Source organism: Sitophilus oryzae, unplaced genomic scaffold (genome assembly GCF_002938485.1).
Source record: "Sitophilus oryzae breed Bouriz unplaced genomic scaffold, Soryzae_2.0 scaffold_803_pilon_pilon, whole genome shotgun sequence".
Taxonomy (NCBI): Eukaryota; Metazoa; Arthropoda; class Insecta; order Coleoptera; family Curculionidae; genus Sitophilus; species Sitophilus oryzae.
This window is the reverse complement of record NW_022147421.1, coordinates 444444-463433: the sequence shown is the minus strand read 5'-3', so window position 1 is coordinate 463433 and position 18990 is coordinate 444444. Positions and strand designations below refer to the sequence as shown.

General features: G+C 33.3%; 1 protein-coding gene across 2 annotated transcripts in view; it reads left to right on the top strand.

Moving 5' to 3' along the window:
* LOC115888618 (transmembrane protein 132E) overlaps positions 1–18744 on the top strand; it is a 229337-nt gene extending 210593 nt beyond the window's left edge. The window contains exons 9-19 of one of the 2 annotated variants that reach the window (XM_030908381.1): positions 6389–6692; positions 8364–8555; positions 8772–8960; positions 9021–9231; positions 9287–9432; positions 9491–9697; positions 9754–10034; positions 12366–12548; positions 12606–12814; positions 16801–16988; positions 17048–18744. In XM_030908381.1, the coding sequence (XP_030764241.1) occupies positions 6389–6692; positions 8364–8555; positions 8772–8960; positions 9021–9231; positions 9287–9432; positions 9491–9697; positions 9754–10034; positions 12366–12548; positions 12606–12814; positions 16801–16988; positions 17048–17062 (2125 nt within the window). In that variant the 3' untranslated portion in view covers positions 17063–18744. Of the gene's footprint in view, positions 1–6388; positions 6693–8363; positions 8556–8771; positions 8961–9020; positions 9232–9286; positions 9433–9490; positions 9698–9753; positions 10035–12365; positions 12549–12605; positions 12815–16800 lie in introns of both variants that reach the window. The other variant, XM_030908382.1, reaches the window with a different exon arrangement.
* The last annotated feature ends 246 nt before the right edge of the window (positions 18745–18990 follow it).

Sequence of the window (18990 nt, the reverse complement as noted above, 5' to 3'; positions counted from 1 at the left end):
TGAACTTTTTCAAAAATCTAAAAGACGCATATTTATGACCCCACAAAACTGCAATTCTTTCCCCATTTAACCAACTCTCTATCTCCAGAACCAGAACACCTCATCACAGAGTGCGCCGAGACGACGACCATTCGTGCCATGAACTTTGGTACGGCTGATGTCAAGGATGGAGAGCTGGCCTCTATGGAGCCGTCTCAGATGCTGGCTTTTGTTAAAGCCTTGAGACTGTATGATGAGTTATAACTCGTTATAGCTCAAGAAAGGGGAACACACAATAGATCTTTAAGGTCACGGCGACTAACTACCCTCCTAAACATTCTACATTCTACATTCTAGTACTAGTGTATTAGCAATTTATAAATATTCTTGTCTATTCTCGCAACAACTGTGCGCATGTTCTTTCAGACCATTATTGACTTGGATATTTTCGGACTTTATGATTTACAAACTGTATCTCATACCTTAATATATTATGCAGCGACTAAAATATATCACGACAGGTTGAGTCTTAAATAAGTGCAAATATTTTTAGGGATAGTATATTTCGACCTTAGAAACACGATTAAAAAATTTTGAAAAAATGTAATTTTTTTTAGTTTGTAGTTAAAAAACATTATTCCTTGATAATATGGCAAGTAGTAGATTAGATTTACAAGAAATAAACCCTAGAGAAGATCCAGTGGTTCTCAAAATTTAAGCAAAAATATTTTTTTGGATTTTTTTTTTGAAAGTAAAATAACTCAGTTATCTTGGACTTATTTGTAAAATGGTAAAATATGTTTCTTTTATCGAGATCTACCAGCCCTGAAAATATTTATACTTATTTAATTCTCCTGTGTCATAGCTAAAATATAAACCCTTTATACCACCGCTCAGCTACTAACCAGTAGACTAAACCAAAATGTATTGGTAATGCAATTTGTACTGATATAATAATATAAACAGTAAAACATTCTTATTTGCTGTTATATAATCGATGATGTCCACGATTTTTTTTCTTATCATAGGTGATCAACATATACAGCTGAATTATACCAAGTGCGTCTAAAAAGTGGCTCACCCTTGTAACTTTTTTATCTTTTCAGATAAAAAAGTGAGATTCGGTATCTTAGTATATATGTAACATAAAATAGGATTGATTGACGTATTCAGTTGTTTTTGACTACAATTTTTATTTTTAAATGACATCCTCGGTATTTTTTTTAGTTTATTCGATAGAAAATAATACTCTGAATAGAATGACATATATGTCAACTTTTGACATTTTCGTATATGGTTTATTTAAAATTGTAACATGGCGGTTCATAACGACAATTTGACTCGAAATGCCAAATTATTCGTAAATAAATGGTTTTCCAACTTTCATATCTCAATTTTTTCAACTCCATTTGAAAAAATTGAGATATGATGAAAAATACGTTTTTGGCATCTTTAACCGGTCAGGATAAGACACGAAAAACATTACACGATTAAATATATTTTTCCAAGGTTTCTTGATTAAAAATTAGTGTTTTTAACACAGCCATTGATTGAAATTTAAAATACGATTTTTTTAAAGCGAAAATATGTCAAAAGTTCATTTTCTATCGTCAGAGTCATTTTCTATCGAATAAAATATATCGACGATGCCATTTAAAACTCAAAAGTTGTAGTAATTTCCGGTAAAACAGGTAGGGACCAAAAACAATTGAGTACGTCAATCAATCCTAATTTATGTCATATACTAACATACTAAATTTTGTTCTTTTATCTGAAAAAATAAAAAAAATATAGGGGGTGGCCCACTTTTGAGACGCACCCGATATAAGTTTGAAAATAATTTCCATCAACGCATAGAGAGGTTAAAAAATACTAATGAAAAAAAACCTGAGAATTACAGTCAAAAATTATTAACCTTATTTTAGTTAAAAAATATAAATCATGCTGAGTTTGGATGCCTGAAGGGGGTGTATGATACATACACCCCGTGACGGATTAGGACATACTAATAACTATCTTATTATGAAGCTCTAATTGGAATAAAACTATAAGGCGTTCTGTCCGGATTTGTTTAACCCGTTGTCGATAAATTTAGTATCATCTTTTGAGATTATTCGTCTCATAGTGGCGCCCATGCACCAATTTCTTCCTTTTTTTAAATATGTGCTGCGTTAATATTAAATTACGTTATAGTAAATATTATAATAATAAATATCCTTGTTTTTATATTCGTACTTACCACAAGTTTGCCATACTAATACTCTAAGTATTTCTTCTTTTTTTCTTGGTCGTTATATAGGAATTTTTAATGCAGAATATGAACTCAACTCAAAACTTTTCAGTTTATTTCGAACAACTCGAAGAATTGAAAAAGGAAGTTCTCAATGCATTCCCGCAATATAGTTCCAACGTTTTAAAAGTTTTTGGTCGGTATATATTTATTTGGAAAGTACGGATCCCGGTATTTTGGTCTATAGAAAAATAAAGCTGTATGAAAATACAGAAAACGTTCCTAAAACTTAGAGCTAACTAGATGGCCCGACAAAAGATGTAAAAAATTTCTACAATAATTCTATAAAACTGCAATAATTTTGGAAATTTTGAGTTATTATGAAATTATGTTCATATCACGAGTATATATACAGGGTTATTCACCTTATTCGACACGGAATATTATAGCCAAATGATTGGATTTTTAGAAATTGTGAGTGATGGGATCGTTAGAGGAACTAAAGCTATACAATTTAAAATTATTTTCAAAAGGTACAGGGTAGGTCAATTTCGACGCTTTTAAATGGAAACACCCTTTTCTATAGGAGATAGACAAAAACTAATATCGGTGTCTGGAGCTCAATTTTTGTCAAAAACATGATGATGAAAACCGCATATCGATATTTGTTACCGTTTTGGAGTTACGGGGTGTTTTTCAAAAATATGCATTTTTAACAAATCGCTGTAACTTTTTTGCTACGGAAAATTTTGTATTTTTATGAAAACATTTCCAAAGCACCTTTTACGTAGAATTTAATGGTTTAAGTGTAATTTTTTTTAAATTAATAATTTAAAAATTATCAACAGAAAATATGATTTTTTATATGGGACACCCTATATATTTTTAATTTATTGAAAAGAATTTAAAATTACCTTTCCAAAAATATAACACACTTGATATTTTGCTCGATTCCTCTTCGAGATATAGAGTATATAAAAATTCGCCCGCTTTAAATAAGTAGGCTTTGAACGGCACCGGCTGTAATGCAAAAATATTCTAGCTGTGAGCATCAATTAAAACGAAAATAATATATTTGCAATGAGAGATGCAGAATTTTATAACAATTTAAAATATATTTAACCAACATCAACATATTTAAACTATATCTATTAACAATAAAAATAAATAGCAAACCAAGGCATGAGATTTTGCTACAGGGGTTCGACATATCGACCGTCTTCTGTTATGGACAGACGGGGCAGTTTTTGAACATTTCTCGCGAATTTATTAACTCAGTTGGGGGTGAAAGATACCATCTCATAACTGCTAAGTATTTCTAATTCTCGTCTAGATTATACGGAAGAATATAAAGGAACCATTATTCTTCCGCAAATATATCCATAGGATTAGATTCATGGGCACTAAGTCAGGCGGCCTCGACGGCCAACGGCTGAGATCTTGGTTAGCTATTCAATTATTCTTGAAAATGGCTGCAAAAATTTGCTGATAACTTCAGCGTTCAGAGGCGGTGCGTCGTCTTGCTGGAAAAATATGTTTTCGAGTTCCATTAAGGGCATATCATTAAGTTAAAAGTGACGAACTTAAAAAAATTTTGTATTTCGAAGGGGACTATAGCAAAATATCAAGTGTGCTATATTTTTGGAAAGGTAATTTTAGATTCTTTTCAGTTAATTAAAAATATACAGGGTGTCCCATATAAAAAATTAAATTTTCTGTTAATAATTCTTAAATAATTAATTTTAAAAAAATTATACTTAAACCATTAAATTCTACGTAAAAAGGTGCTTTGGAAATGTTTTCATAAAAATACAAAATTTTCCATAACAAAAAAGTTACAGCGATTTGTTAAAAATGCATATTTTTGAAAAACACCCCGTAACTCCGAAACGGTAACAGATATCGATATGCGGTTTTCACCATCATGTTTTTGACAAAAATTGAGCTCCAGACACCGATATTAGTTTTCGTCTATCTTCTATAGAAAAGGGTGTTTCAATTTAAAAGCGTCGAATTTGACTCACCCTGTACAGTGTCCCAAATAAAGTAAAAACACCAAAACTGTATTTTTTAATGAACACCCTGCATATTATTACGTTTTTAGTTTCTACGATTACAATAAAGGTAAATTTGATTAAGGTTTACCACACTTTAATCTTACCGGTTTTGAAATATTTACGATTTTGTGAAAATTCAGTAACAATAATTTTAATGCTTCATTACTCTAGGCGTATTTAAGTTTTTAAGACCAAATATTGTACTGAAGTTTTTCTATTAACTAAATTTTTTGTGGCATAACCAAACCGTATGATCGAGAAAAAATGGCGTCAGCGATGGCCAGTGGCGCATCCAGAGAGCGAGTCTGGGAGGGGTAGTGGCAATATTAAATAAAGTAATAGATTTAAATAAAATTTTCGCTTAAAGGTATTGTGACTATGGAAAAAAAATAAACCTAGATTGTTCTGGATTTCTAATTGATTGATATTATTATTTTATTTTGTGGCACTTTTAATTTATACCAGATTTTCTCATTTATAAATTTCTTCCTGGGAGGGGTAATTACCTCCATTGCCCCTCCCGTATATGCGCCCCTGGCGCTGGCTATGAAATGAAAATCGCTGTCATTCAGTTCTAATTCTTTATCAAATTCTTAAAAGATCTTAAAGAACTATTTTTTAAGGTGGCTCACCCCTATAACTTTTTTATTTTTTCAGATAAAAAAACGAGATTTGGTACGTTAGTAATATGACTTTAAAACACTTCCTGTTTCAGCGGAAATGACTACCAAAACCAAACCAAAAACCAAACTTTTGATTTTTAAATGACACCCTCGGTATTTTTTTACTATATTTAATAGAAAATTACATTCTGAATAGAATACCATATCTTATGTCAACTTTTGACATTCTCGCTTAATAAAAAGTTGTATTTTAAATTTCAATCTAGAGTGCCACGGCTATGTTAAAAACACTAATTTGTAATCAAGGAGCCTTGAAAAAATAGATTTGATCGTCTTAATGTTTTTAATGTCTTGTCCTGGCCGCACCGGTTAAAAGATACCCCAATCGTATTTTTAATCATATCTCAATTTTTTCAAATGGAACGAGAGGGGCTCATTAGCATATTTGGAAAAATATTTTTTTACGAATATTTTGATACCACACACTTGGTATTTCGACTCAAATTGTCGTTATGAACCACTTGTTAAAATTTCAAATAAACCATATTCGAAAATGTCAAAAGTTGACATATTATGATATGTCATTCTATTGAGAGTGTCATTTTCTATGGAATAAAGTAAAAAGATTCCTAGGGTGTCATTTAAAAATTAAAAGTTATACTCATTTCCGGTCAAACCAGAAGTGACCGAACATAATTGAATACGTCAATAAATCCTAATTTATGTCATATACTCGCATACCAAATCTCGTTTTTCTAACTGAAAAAATAAAAAAGTTATAGGGGTGAGAGAGAGAAATAAAAAAGTTATAGGGGTGAGCTTTTGAGACGCGCCCAGTATGTAAATTTATATGGGAAATTTCAAAATCATTTATCTCAAAAGTAAGAAAATGTGACTTAGGTCGTTTTCCCCTGTAGTCTTCAAATCATATGCACAATTTAATTGCCTATCAAATTGTATTATAACACCATTTTATAATATCTTCAAGTTTTCGTAGAAAATGCATTTTCTTATAATTTAGACATCATTTATCAATATACCCGTGGAATATTAACATTTTAGATTATTTTTAAAGATGTAACAAATTTTACCAGTACGGATCGGATTAAAGAGTACCAGATACTAATATTGTTGATATAGTTCGCCCTATTTCATTAAAAAAATAGAAAAACTCCAAAAGTCATCCAAAAACTCCATATCACCGAAGTTGGCATTATTCAATAATTCTATACATTTTCAGGTCTTCTCTCATAAAACTATTCGTTATTCCTGTCTCTTGGAACATCAAATAATTTTCTTACATATCACACATCTCCAGTATTTGAATCACTAAAATAATAAATAAAGACAATGAAATCTAAAATTCTTTTACTGTCAATACTGTACCATTGTCTACAGCATTCAACGAAATGTTGTAGATTTATAGTTTTCAGATAATACAAAACAAATCAATTTTTAAAAGATTTTCTATAAATATTCAAACTGATTGTATTTTACAGAGCCACTAAATCAAGACGGAGAAGGCGGTCACTAGTTCCTTGGAATGCCAACGCAGAAGATATAGGCAACGTCGTGGACAAACCGGTCTGCCGATTACGTTACCAGCAAACCACAGTGGACGTGTATGCCCACTTTATGGCTACGGATCACGAATCTGGGCGAGTTAATTATTTAATTAACCGGCGAACATGGTTAAGAGTGACCGATTTGGTTCTGCCGTGGCTCAGAGTTAGCGATCCGCGGATAGCCAGTTTACATGGTAGAGTCTTACAGGGCAGAAGCATGGGAAGAACGGAAGTGCAAGTAAGCTAAATGCGTTAGAATAATAAAAATTTAGGTGGGGGAGAGTAGCCTAAACCGTACTGCTTTGCACAAATGTTAAAAAAATTACTAAATTTTTTGGGCTGGCTGGTTGGGATTATCGCGAATATTTAGTTTGATCTCCTTCACACCCTGTATATTCTTTCAGATTTTTATAGGTATTATTGAAACTGATTTTCAAAAGCCTTGCAAATGGTACGATTCAGGAAACCGGTTGCTGAAGTCGTACCACTAGGCTTCCTATATCGTACCTACCATCAGAAATATATCTAAAACATATACGGATTGTCCAAGGCTGAACGTGCATTAGAAGTTTCTAGAAAACTATATCTAGATCGGAGAATTTTTTGTACGTCATTGTGTCCCAACGAGATCTATCGATTAAAATATTTTTAATATGACTGCACTTCAGGAAAAGTTAGTTATTACCACAGCTACCGTGACATAAAGAGAAGATATATGTGGCTATCTATTTCAGAAATTGAATTGTTCGAATGTTATATAATTAGCGATGGGGAAAACCGATTAATTTCAATAATCGAGTACTCGAGTTTCAAGCGATTTCAATAATTTGCCGACCGCTCGAGCGAAATTTCGCTCGTATTAAAAATACTGTTTTTCGCCCGTCGCTTGTCGCTTGTATTTGCAACTCGTAACGCCAAGCAGTAAGTTGCGTGCGTAGAGCAGATATTCTTTCGGTGATGAAGGCAAGTAGCAAGCGACGAGTAATCGCTGATTTAGTTTACTTTTAAGTAATGTCGATGTAGGTCGTAACATTTTGCAATGCAACGGATAACGTCGTATAAATTTGCTACCTGCTATGTATGTAGAAAATTCGCTCGGCTTCGTATCGAGTATGTCACATTAAAATCGGATTTCAATTTATTTCATTCTAGCATCGCTTGCGTTCGTCGCTCGTAACTCGTCACTTGCATCGTTCGTTCGTAATCGAGCGATATCGGCTATTTCAATAATCGAGTACTAGAGCGAATTTTCGCTCGAGTTATCATTAGCTCGAGTTATTATCACTAAAAAAACTTAACCGTAAAAAATTATCATAAATATTTTTTGAAAAAAATACGTTTTAAATCTGAGTCTTAAACAACTTAAAAACAATTTCTTTTAGGTATAATCAAAAAGTAACAAATTGAAAACCCCTTTTTACTAGTGTGTTTAATATCAAAATTTATAAAATTTGACGTAGAATTTAAATATGTAATAAAAAGGGGTACCTATTTGAAATAAGAAAGTTGCCGTCGCCTTCCGGTTTTTCCGGAAGTGTCGCCATATTGAAAATATTTTTAATCGATAGATCTCGTTGTGAAACAATAATGTGCTAAAAATCTCCGATCTAGATATTGTAGTTCTCCAGACTTCTAATGCACGCTTAGCCTGGGACACCCTGTATACACATATACATCTACCTAAAATAATTTTAGAGCGTTTTGAAAACAAAAAAGTTTTTTACAAAAATATTTGTATAATCATATCTTCGAAGTATTCGACTTTTTAAAGAAATCGACTTTTGTAATAATACAATAATACAAGCACATAAATGGATTATTTGATCCATTCTATAATGTAACAATCTATAATGTAAATATTCAGTTACCTATAGAAATAAGTACATACAATATGTAAATACTTTTTTAGGTTCTTTCGCCTATCACAAGTAGAGTTTATGGTTCAAAGGAAATTCGAGTCGGCAATGATAAAGTAGGATTGACTAAAATGTCAGTTCAGGTTGTCTCAGGTTTGCAGCTTAATATATCTCCAGACAGTTCTATTGAAAATGGTTATGTGGCAGAAACCAGTGTCACGAGGAAACTGACAGCCCAGTATCAGGTAATATGTCCTTTAATAGATCATTAATTATTATTATTTTTTTTTTGGTACTTAATTTATTAAAATCAAGGAATCATTTCTTGCAGAAAATGTCTCGATACATATGTGAACTAATTTTGGTTATTTTTTATTCTTTTCTGAGTTATAACTCTAATTATTTTTATGCACATATTTAATTTTGTTTGTGCACATAATCATATAAGATATTTTTTGTAGGAGGGTTTGTTAGATATTGAATTAGAATTTTCTGATGGTACCAAAACCGCCTTAAGAGATATAGCAGATACCGATTATCATTTAGTAGTTGAAAGTTTAGATCCAGAAGTTGTAGCATTTGCACCCATGGTGGCATCACATCATCCTAGAGTGATTGCTGTTGGTGAAGGTAGTGGTGATTTATTACAGGTATATTTATTTGTAAATAGAAATAGTAGGTAATAATATTCTTTAAATTATAACTCTTAGGTAACGCTTTTATTATCAGAAGAATGCAGAATACTAGGGAGGCCTAAGGTTAAAACAGCAGGTCCTTTGGCAACAGCCGCTGCTCACATTACAGTTGATTTTACTAGCAGTGATCTAGCTCACAGACCTGATATTCTGCAAAACGACGGTGGAAGTTACGCAGGATCGAAAGGAGGCAGAGATTTCGCAGATTTACATGATATTTTAAAAGGTATATTTTCTTTATATTCCATTAAAATCTATTAAAACTTATTTTATTTCAATAGACGATAAATCACACGAACCCAATGTCCAAGCCAGACAGTATCAAGGAAGTAAGGGTATGTTCCGAAACAAGAGACAAAACAGCCATATGACACCTTTAGAAATTAGTATGTACGTTTTATTGGCCGCTTTCTGTTGTGCTATTGTGGTAAGTTAAATTATTTAATTTGTACTATACATGCTAGAACCTTATTTTTTGGGCGCAGGTATTTGTAGTATCATGTGTAGTATACGCTTCCAAATTTAAACCAATGGATCCTGCAGTGACGTCAGGAATTCACGCTTCCCCAGTAAATGCAAGCAATTTTGTTATACACAGAGAACGCAAACCCAGAGAATCAACACAAAATGCTCACGACTGGGTTTGGTTGGGACGAGCTACAATGGATATGTCATCAAATAGAAATTCAACGGTACTTACCTCATTCCCTCTAGCAATATCTATATCAATTAAATACATTTTTTTTAGGTGGTAACTAATAATAATGGACAGGATATGCGCATAATTACGAACCCTTTAAATTCAAATTACGTAGAGCCTGACGATTCTCTTGCCACCAGCTTTACAAACCCAAATCATATTGAGTTATCTAGCAGATCGCCAGTTCCTGGGGCATCCGGCAGTGACGCAAATTCCAATGGAAAATCTATTGACAGTACAACATATTGTAAAAGCAAGAGAGAAGGGATTGTAAGTGGACGCAGTAGAATGAGCGACGTTGAAGTTGAAAGTGGTAATTTAGTCGGATGGTAAGTAACTGAATGTTTTAAATTTAAAGAGTCTAATTATAATTATTATAAGTCAAATGAGATTTGCATCCTTATGTTAATTATAAAATGGCGTTATAAAACCCTTTATTTAAAAAATTGTCGACGTTTCGACGTATATTTTCGTGTTTTTCAAAAGCTATTTTCAGCTAAAAGATTATTTTGTCAGGCGTAAACATAAGTAGTAGCTTGTCCTGACAGTAAGAGTACAATTTCAAAAGCATTACACAGCAGAGTCTGTCTACAGGGTGGTCCTAACTGTATTCCGGAAACTTCGGCAGCATATTCTGCATATAAAAATAAGTAGGTATAAAAGTTCGTATAAACTTATGTCCTAAAATGCTTCGTTTCGGAAATACAGAGTGAAGAAGTTTCATTTTTTGAAATAATGTCGATATTTGAATGAAAATTGGTATCTGAAGGTTTTTAACATAAGGAATTTGATTTCGCTGTCAATATGACTCCTACTTGTAGAGGACGCTACCTACATGTTTTTTTACTGTTTTGAAGAGTAATAACTTTTCGTTCGTCCCTGTATTACACTACTGAGTGAAAAAGTATAATGTACGCCTTATTTTACATAAAAAATGTCCCGTGGTAAAAATCGCTGCGAGCAACCGTTGTCAAGATATTTGGATTCTAAATAATCAGTACATGGCCATCAATGACAAAAATTAAACATGTTCACTAGATAGATTTTTGAGTAAATTAATAATTTTAACGTTCTGATACCAAACCAAACCTAACTGTCAATTTTCTCGAAATTTCGTAATTTTGGAAAAATCGTATTTCCGTTAAAACGAGTTGATGCTAAAAGTTCTACCGAAACCATGTTGGCATAAATTTCCTAAAACTTTTTCCATTTGGAAAATTGACATGCACTGATTATATTAAATTCAAATATCTGGAGAACGGTTGCTCGCAATGATTTTTACCAAGAGAGATTTTTTTACGTAGAAAAAAGCACAAATAATATTTTTTCACTCAGTACCTAGTGAAATACAGAGACGGACGAAAAGTTATTACAGTTCAAAACAGTTAAAAAGATGTAGGTGGCGCCCTCTACAGGTAGGAGTCATATTGACATCAAAATAAAATTTTCCATGTTAAAAATGTTATGTTTCCATGTTAATTTTCATCCAAATACCGAATTTAGATCAGATATTATAAGGAAAAACGTTTTTTTTTCTGAAAAAGTATACGCGCGGCGTTTTTTACCCAGGACAAAAAATGTTTATGCAGTGGCAATGCAAAAGCAATGGCGAATATAAAAGGCAAATGTTTAAGCACTTCAGCAAAACATAGGCACCCCAAATCTCATTCAAATCGGAATAACGGTTCTTAAAATATATGTTAAAAAATGTGTTAATTTTTTTATTGTTTGGCGCCCTCTAACGGACAAATTTAAACCAATGGACCCTGCAGTAACGTCAGGAATTCACTTTTGTATAGAGGTAAATTTTGTCCAATGAACTTATTTTGATTCCAAAAGACGTAGTTCTGTCGAAATATTGGGACACCCTGTACTAAAGATGAGTAACAAATCGCAGACTGCGATTGGCTCTCATAGGAAACTGCGACTGCGATTTTTTCTATTTGCGAGTGTCAATTTAGGCAACCAATATTACTATAGTTGCGATTTTGCTGCGATTTGCGTTTTTGTTGCGATTGTGATTTTGTAAACTAGGAGAGTGATAACCTTCTATCTGCGAGTTTGAATTTTTAGGAGTTGCGATTTGCGATTTTGTTGCGAATGCATTTTTTGCAATTTTGTGGTCCATTGAAGCATTTTATAGTAAACTGCGATTGCATTTTATCTATGATATTATATAGAAGGTATTATTTTCTAGGGCCAAGATCATAATATACCGGGTGTTTCTCAAGAGTGATTCGCCTCTATAACTTTTTTTATCTTTTTCTGATAAAGAACGAGATTTGGTATGTAAGTATATGACATTAGCATCCATTGACGTATTCAATTCGTTTCAATCACTTCCTGTTTCACCGGAAATGACTACAACTTTTGATTTTTAAATGGCACACTCGGTATTTGTTTACTTTATTCGATAGAAAATGACATAAATAGAATGTACAGACAGACTATTGTATAATGTTTTTGAAATTGAACCCATACTTTCGGGATAACCCACTACTTATGTTTAAGCTTGACAAAAGAACCTTTTGGCTGAAAATAGCCCCAAAAAAACGAGAATATACGTCGAAACGTCGGCAATTTCTTAAATAAAGGGTTTCTCATTTCCTAATCCTAAACCTGCTAACACCATTTCATCTAATTATAATATTATTTTCCAGGAATAAACCGATTCCACCACCACCACTTCCGCCACACACTACTCCTATTCATTCTAAAATATCCAACTCCAACGAAGACTATAGACCGCCTGTACCACCACACAGAAATCTCGCTACCACTTTTAACGCAGAACCTTCCATACATGCAAGTCCCTCTAGTCCTAAAAAACACCATCATCAAAGGTAAATAATATTTACTAACATTTTGAACATAGTTTACATAAAAATTATTTTTTAAAGAAACGGAAGTAAAACTAGCGTTAAAATACTTCAGCAAGCTATAGACCCATCTGTAGATGGAGCGCATAACAGTCCAGTACTCGAAAAACGATTAGAAGTCGAAGAAAGAAGACAGCATGTTTTCGAATTCGATGACGAACCCGAAATAAAAAAGGAAACTGGGGAAAAAATGAAGTTCGTTCAATATCCGAGATCGCCAAGTTCAAAATGTAATTATAGTTCATCACAAAGACATCTTAAAAAAAGGGGAGACGAAACACTCCATTCATAAAACTCTATTTCTTGACAATGATAGATACTTTAACAGTTTTATGTGAGTTAAAAAGAGATGGGTACATAAATATGGCAACGCTGTTGAGTTTGGTTTGGTTGCTGTTAAGTTTTATGTGCACTTTTGTCTTTTCTGTTTACAAGTGGCGTGTGTTTTTTCAGCAACAATCGTAAAAGGTAATTTTAATTTATAATATACAGGGTGGTCCGAACTGTATTCGGCAGCATATTCTGCAGACAAAAAAAAGTAAAAAAGTTTGTATAAATGTATGTCCTAAAATGCTTAGTTTCGGAGATATAGGGTGTAGAAGTTTCATTTTTATTTCGATATTTTCCAAATAATTTCTGAAGTAAAGTCCAATATTTAGATGAAAATTTTGGTGTCTGGGATTTTCTTGACATGAGAAATTTGATTTTGATGTCAATATAACTCCTATTTGTAGGGGACGCCTACATGTGTTTTGACTGTTTTAAAGAGTAATAACTTTTCGTTCGTACCTGTATAAAACTACTGAGTGAAAAAATATACATTTTCGTGATTTTTTACGTAAAAAATGTCTCGTGGTAAAAATCGCTACGAGCAACCGTTCTCAAGACATGTAAAATGGAAATGTCAATATATGCCATTATTTACAAAAAATAAACATGTTGAGTAGATAGTTATTTGACTGAAATGATAAATTTGGGAACTTTTAATTTTTTTTAAGTTAATCTTAAATTTTACTTCGAAAAAATGATGATAAAACAGTTTCTGTTGAACTTTTGGCACAAAAACATTTCAAATTTATTATTTTAGTCTAATAACTATTTAGTCAACATGTTTAATGTATGTCGATGACAGGTATTGATAATTTCGGTTCCAAATATCTCGATTACTCGTAGCGATTTTTTCCAAGAGACCCTTGTTACGTAAAAAACATCGTAAATGTATATTTTTTACTCAGTAGGTTTATACAGGTACAGACGAAAAGTTATTACTTTTTAAACCAGTTAAAAGCATGTAGATCGTGTCCTCTGTAAGTAAGAGTTATATGACATCTATATCAAATTTCTCATGTCAAAATACTTCCAGATAACAATTTTCATCCAAATATTGACTACTTCAGAAATTATTTGGAAAAAATCTAAATAAAAATGAAACTTCTATACCCTGTATCTCCGAAACTAAGCATTTTAGGACATACATTTACACGAACTTTTTTACTTTTTTTATGTGCAGAATATGCTGCCGAAGTTTCCGGGATACAGTTCAGACCACCCTGTATAACTACTATAGTATACAGAGATAATATGAGAATTCAAGATGTGAAGTCCATAAAAATCGCATAAGTATAATTTTATTTTCAATAATGATTTTTTGTAATAACTACTTAAAATTTAAACTAGGTACATTACTCTTAAAGCTAAAAATATATAAAAAAAGTAAAAATTAAAAAACACATAAGTTCACAAACACGGGACAAAATTCATAGCACCGTACTATTAAACATGGCTTGAATTAATCCATCAAACTTTTACTATTCATCATAAAAACCGTAGAAACGAAATAGTCTATTTGAAGCAGCGCTGTCACAGTTACTTCCAATAAATTTTAATTTAATAAGAAAACTAAAAGTAATTTCAAAGGAATAATCTATGTATTTTAACTAAAATGATATATGTACCTACACATATATTTAGTACGCCGTTTCTATAGGTACTCAAAAAAAAAACATTAATAATAATAATAACATAAAGTAATCGCAAAACAATTTCCGATGCACGTGATTAATTTTGAGTGACAAGCGATGGCGACAGCGCTGCCAGATTGTGATGGATTTATGAGATGAGTCTTAATGTAACATTGGGAAACAATGTATTTATTATATCATTTTTTAAAGATTTTTACGTTTTATTTTCAGTTTAATAATTAATATTTTAGTAATTAATTTATTTATTAATAGTAGTTAAACACTCACAGCAGAAATATTTAAATTTAAGGCAGCAGCTACTCCCTACAAATCCAAATAAATAGAAATAACTTTGAAAGTGGTATAATGCGCTTACCAAGCAAACTTACTTCTCTGACTGCAGTCAATGGTAATAAAGGACCTTTATTGTCATGTTCTCGTTCAAAGTAATTATGAGGAAAGCTACAAGCTCTTGGCTTCGACTGTTTAAATGCTTCGGCATATTTTCAACACACAACTTCAAGCAATACAATACAAAAAACTCGAAAATTTAGTTCCTAAAAGTACTGTAAAAAATCCAATTAAAAAAAACTATGAAAATCGGCAAAAAAACGAGAATTAGTCCCAAAGATTCAACAACAACAGGATATTATACAAAATAATGACTGACATTATGATAATTGTCAAATAATAAACGACAACGTTGATGATCGCGGCGCAATGTGACCAACAAGGCGATAATAAAAATCGTTTTAAACTCATTTTTGCAGCTTAATCTAAATAAAATATCTGTTACAATCATTTCTCTATAAAGTAAAATGAAGATCTGCTGGGAATCTTAAATTATACAGCAAATTTTCATTTTTTTATAGTCACGTATATAGGCTTTAGTGTCAATTTCGTTTCATGATTGATGACGTCGGAAAATAGTTTTGCGATTACCGTACTTGGTTTTCAAACACAAGCCGTAGATCTAACGCAATCCGCATAAAGATTGACTCTCACTATACCTTCCGTTTACAAGACAGTTAAAACAAGGCACAATACGTATACCTACCTCTCGACACGTAACACAGGAACTTACGTTACGTCTGCCGTTGCGTTGTCATGTAAACAAGAGTTAAAGCAAGTATTTTGACGTACGTAACGCAAATGGTACATTTGAAATTCTAAATTATTTTGTGAAACAATTTATTTAATTTTAAAACTGAAAATGGATATCTATTATTCCATTGATTCATTGATTCCACATTAAATTTATAAAAGTAATATCGAAAAATTAAGAAAATTGTAATTGGAAATTATTTTATTACAGAAAGTAGTCCTTATTGGTCCTTACAACTTAAAATGCTCTTAGTAATAAAAAATATTGAAAAACAGACACAGTTTTATGATTATTTATTAGTTTCCGTCTTTTAGAATCCTCATATGGATTTTGGCTAAGAACTAGCAATTAATTAAATAGATTCCTAAATGAGTTTATTATGATGCTTAATACTTTCATACTAATTTATTGTAATAAAATAGGCCCAGTTCTGTTACAGAGGCCCCAAAATTTTTGAAATAACTTAATTACTAGCAAGTTGTGGAAACGAGTTGTTTGTGAATTTGTACGTTCGGCATCATTCGGGTGAAATCGAAACTCCTTCGGCTCGATACGTTTGCGTTTTGTACGTACGTAAGGGCACGTAAAGATACGTATTACGTATCCGTAAACGCAAGTGAATTTCTCGCCGGGCAACCGTACATGTCAAACGATACGTTTACGTCTACGTCTTTGGTCGTGCTTTAACTGTCTATTATGTCATGTAAATGAATAGGACAATACACACTATCCGTTCCGTTTCCATTCTTTCATTTTTTTGGGGGACGGACTGAAACGTATCGGAAACACCGTTGATAACATTTTGCTGATATTTATTTATTCTTTCACCTCTTAATTAAATCTATTACCTTTTTCAGAAGATACAAACTTTTAAAATAAAACTTTCATAATGATATAAATTGTACAATAAAAAGTATGGAACTTATACGGAACGGAATCTTACGTATAGCGTTAATACAATAAAAAATACGGAACGGATATGGAATGGAAACGGAAAGTATAGTTAGAATCAACCTTAAATCATCGATTTTTGTTGAAAACGATGTTTGATCGCAATAAAATGTAAATGGTTTTGTCTCCCTTTATTTAGATGTCTTTGGTTCTACATGTACAAAAAAAGTTTAATTAAATAAGTATAATTTTATTTTAGCCAATAGAAACAGCGCAGAAGTAAAACGAGCTGCTATCGTTGGCAATCCAATGTTTTCAGCAGACGATACAGGAGAAAATAAGACGGGTAGCGCTCCTGGCGAGACTCCCGCCGACTTACCCGGGCTGGACGATCTCCAACTGGATATGGACTACGAACAAATTATGCACTACTTTGAAAACCTAAAGGTAAACGAGCCCCTTGCCATAAAAGTTAAATCAACTCCGTGCTCATCGGACCGTTCTAGGAATCAAACGCCTGAGTAGAAGAGATCATTGCAAAGATCCGCGCCATCCTGTTGTCGTTCAGCGAACAGTATAGGGCCAACGCGCTGCAAGCAGTAATGTCGAGTCCCGACCCTGTGCCCGACGTGCAGCATCGCTTCGACTACATTTTCGACTACATCAGCGAGTCGTACGCTTAAATCAACACCTAGGAGACAGTGTCCAACAATGGCAGAGGCTTCGGCCTCTATTTAATACATTTTGTTACGACTAAGATGCGAAAATATTTCAACTCGAACGGAAAATAGGCCAGTCAAATAAGATTTATTAGAGGGGTCGCTTGGAAAGCTAGTTATTGATTTGATCAGTTCATTTGACGTGAAAAAAAAGAAGTTTTCTAGGTTTGCACGGTTGCTCGACCGTCGTTGCTCGAGTCAGGAGGCCCTCAAGATGGTAAAGTTCTTGGACTTTTTTCGTTGCTGTCTAGCGAATATTTCAGAATCGCGTAAATTAAAGAGAATTAAATTCTGTCAAATGAGTATTATACAGTCATTTAATTCTGTAGTATGACAGTAAAATCGAAAGTTCAAGAATGGTGAAATTTACCCACTTGATGAAAAATGCATTAAAATGACAGTCTGTCACATGAAATACCTCATTCTAAATAAAAAAAATAAACGAAAGAAGGTGCGTATCGACTGCCCGCGGCTGCCTCGCGAGCTATGTTCGCCCGCGGCAAACCAATTATCTGCCTCGCGAGCCAAACTTTTGGCATTCATTTTGTAGTGCGCGGCGGCCTCGCAAGGCAACCGATCCAGCCTTTCGCGAAGTTGTTCGCAAACTGCCACCATGGACGTCCGTGCAAGAGCAGCAGCTGCTTTCATTGTAATTCATCACGTCATTAAAAAAAACCGAAACGAAAAGTGCGTTGGTGGATGAAGAAAATGTATAGTAATAGGATGTAGTATGGTATTAGTAGACTTATGGACGATATGCGATATGAAGCCATTGATGACACAATAAAAAATTACACAAGGATGTCAACCAGAGATTTTACGCAGTTAAAAATATTAATTGGGCCGTACGTGAAGAAAATGGACACTAACTTCCGAGATGCGATTCCAGTTAGTGAAAGGTTAGCTATAACTTTGAAGTTTCTAGCCACACGAGACTCATATACTAGCTTGCAATACGTTTTGCAAGGCATTTTTTGCGATGCATTATGCGAAGCTCTGAAGGATTATATCGTTCCATGCATCTTGCCTCAGCGACTTGTTATGGTAGTGTTATGGTAGAGTAATTCTCTAGCACCATATAATTGAATTAGAAGTCGGTAATTTTCATTATCCATGGTTAAAACTGCGAAAACACCGCACGCGCCACTGTCTGTTGTGGAATATACAAATTTTGTTTTGTTCTGCAGCGCGAGCCAAATTAATCGCCACGAACCGTCCCAACTGCACTGAAAGCACTCACTGAACCTCCTTTGCCGCTGCCCAAAAACCGAAAAAGATTGGTTCGCACCGCGGCACATTCGAGCGGACATCAGTTCAAGCAGCCTCGCGCGGCAACTCGGTATCCATTGAGCGCGGCAGCCGCGCGAGCCAATGTTCGGCGGTTTGCCGCGGGCAATCGATACGCACCTATAGAGCATAAAATTGTGGTGTTAATATACAGGGTGCCCCGAACTGTATTCCGGAAACTTCGGCAGCATATTCTGCAGATAAAAATAAATAAAAAAGTTCGTATAAACTTATGTCCTAAAATGCTTCGTTTCGGAGATACAGGGCGTAGAAGTTTGATATTTATTTTGATTTTTTCTTAATAACTTCTGAACTAAATTCGGTATTTTGATAAAAATGATTATCTGTTTTTTTTAACATGAGAAATTCGATTTCTATGCCAATATGACTACTTGTAGGGGGTGCCACCTACTTCTATCTTTTTTAACTGCTTTGAATAATAA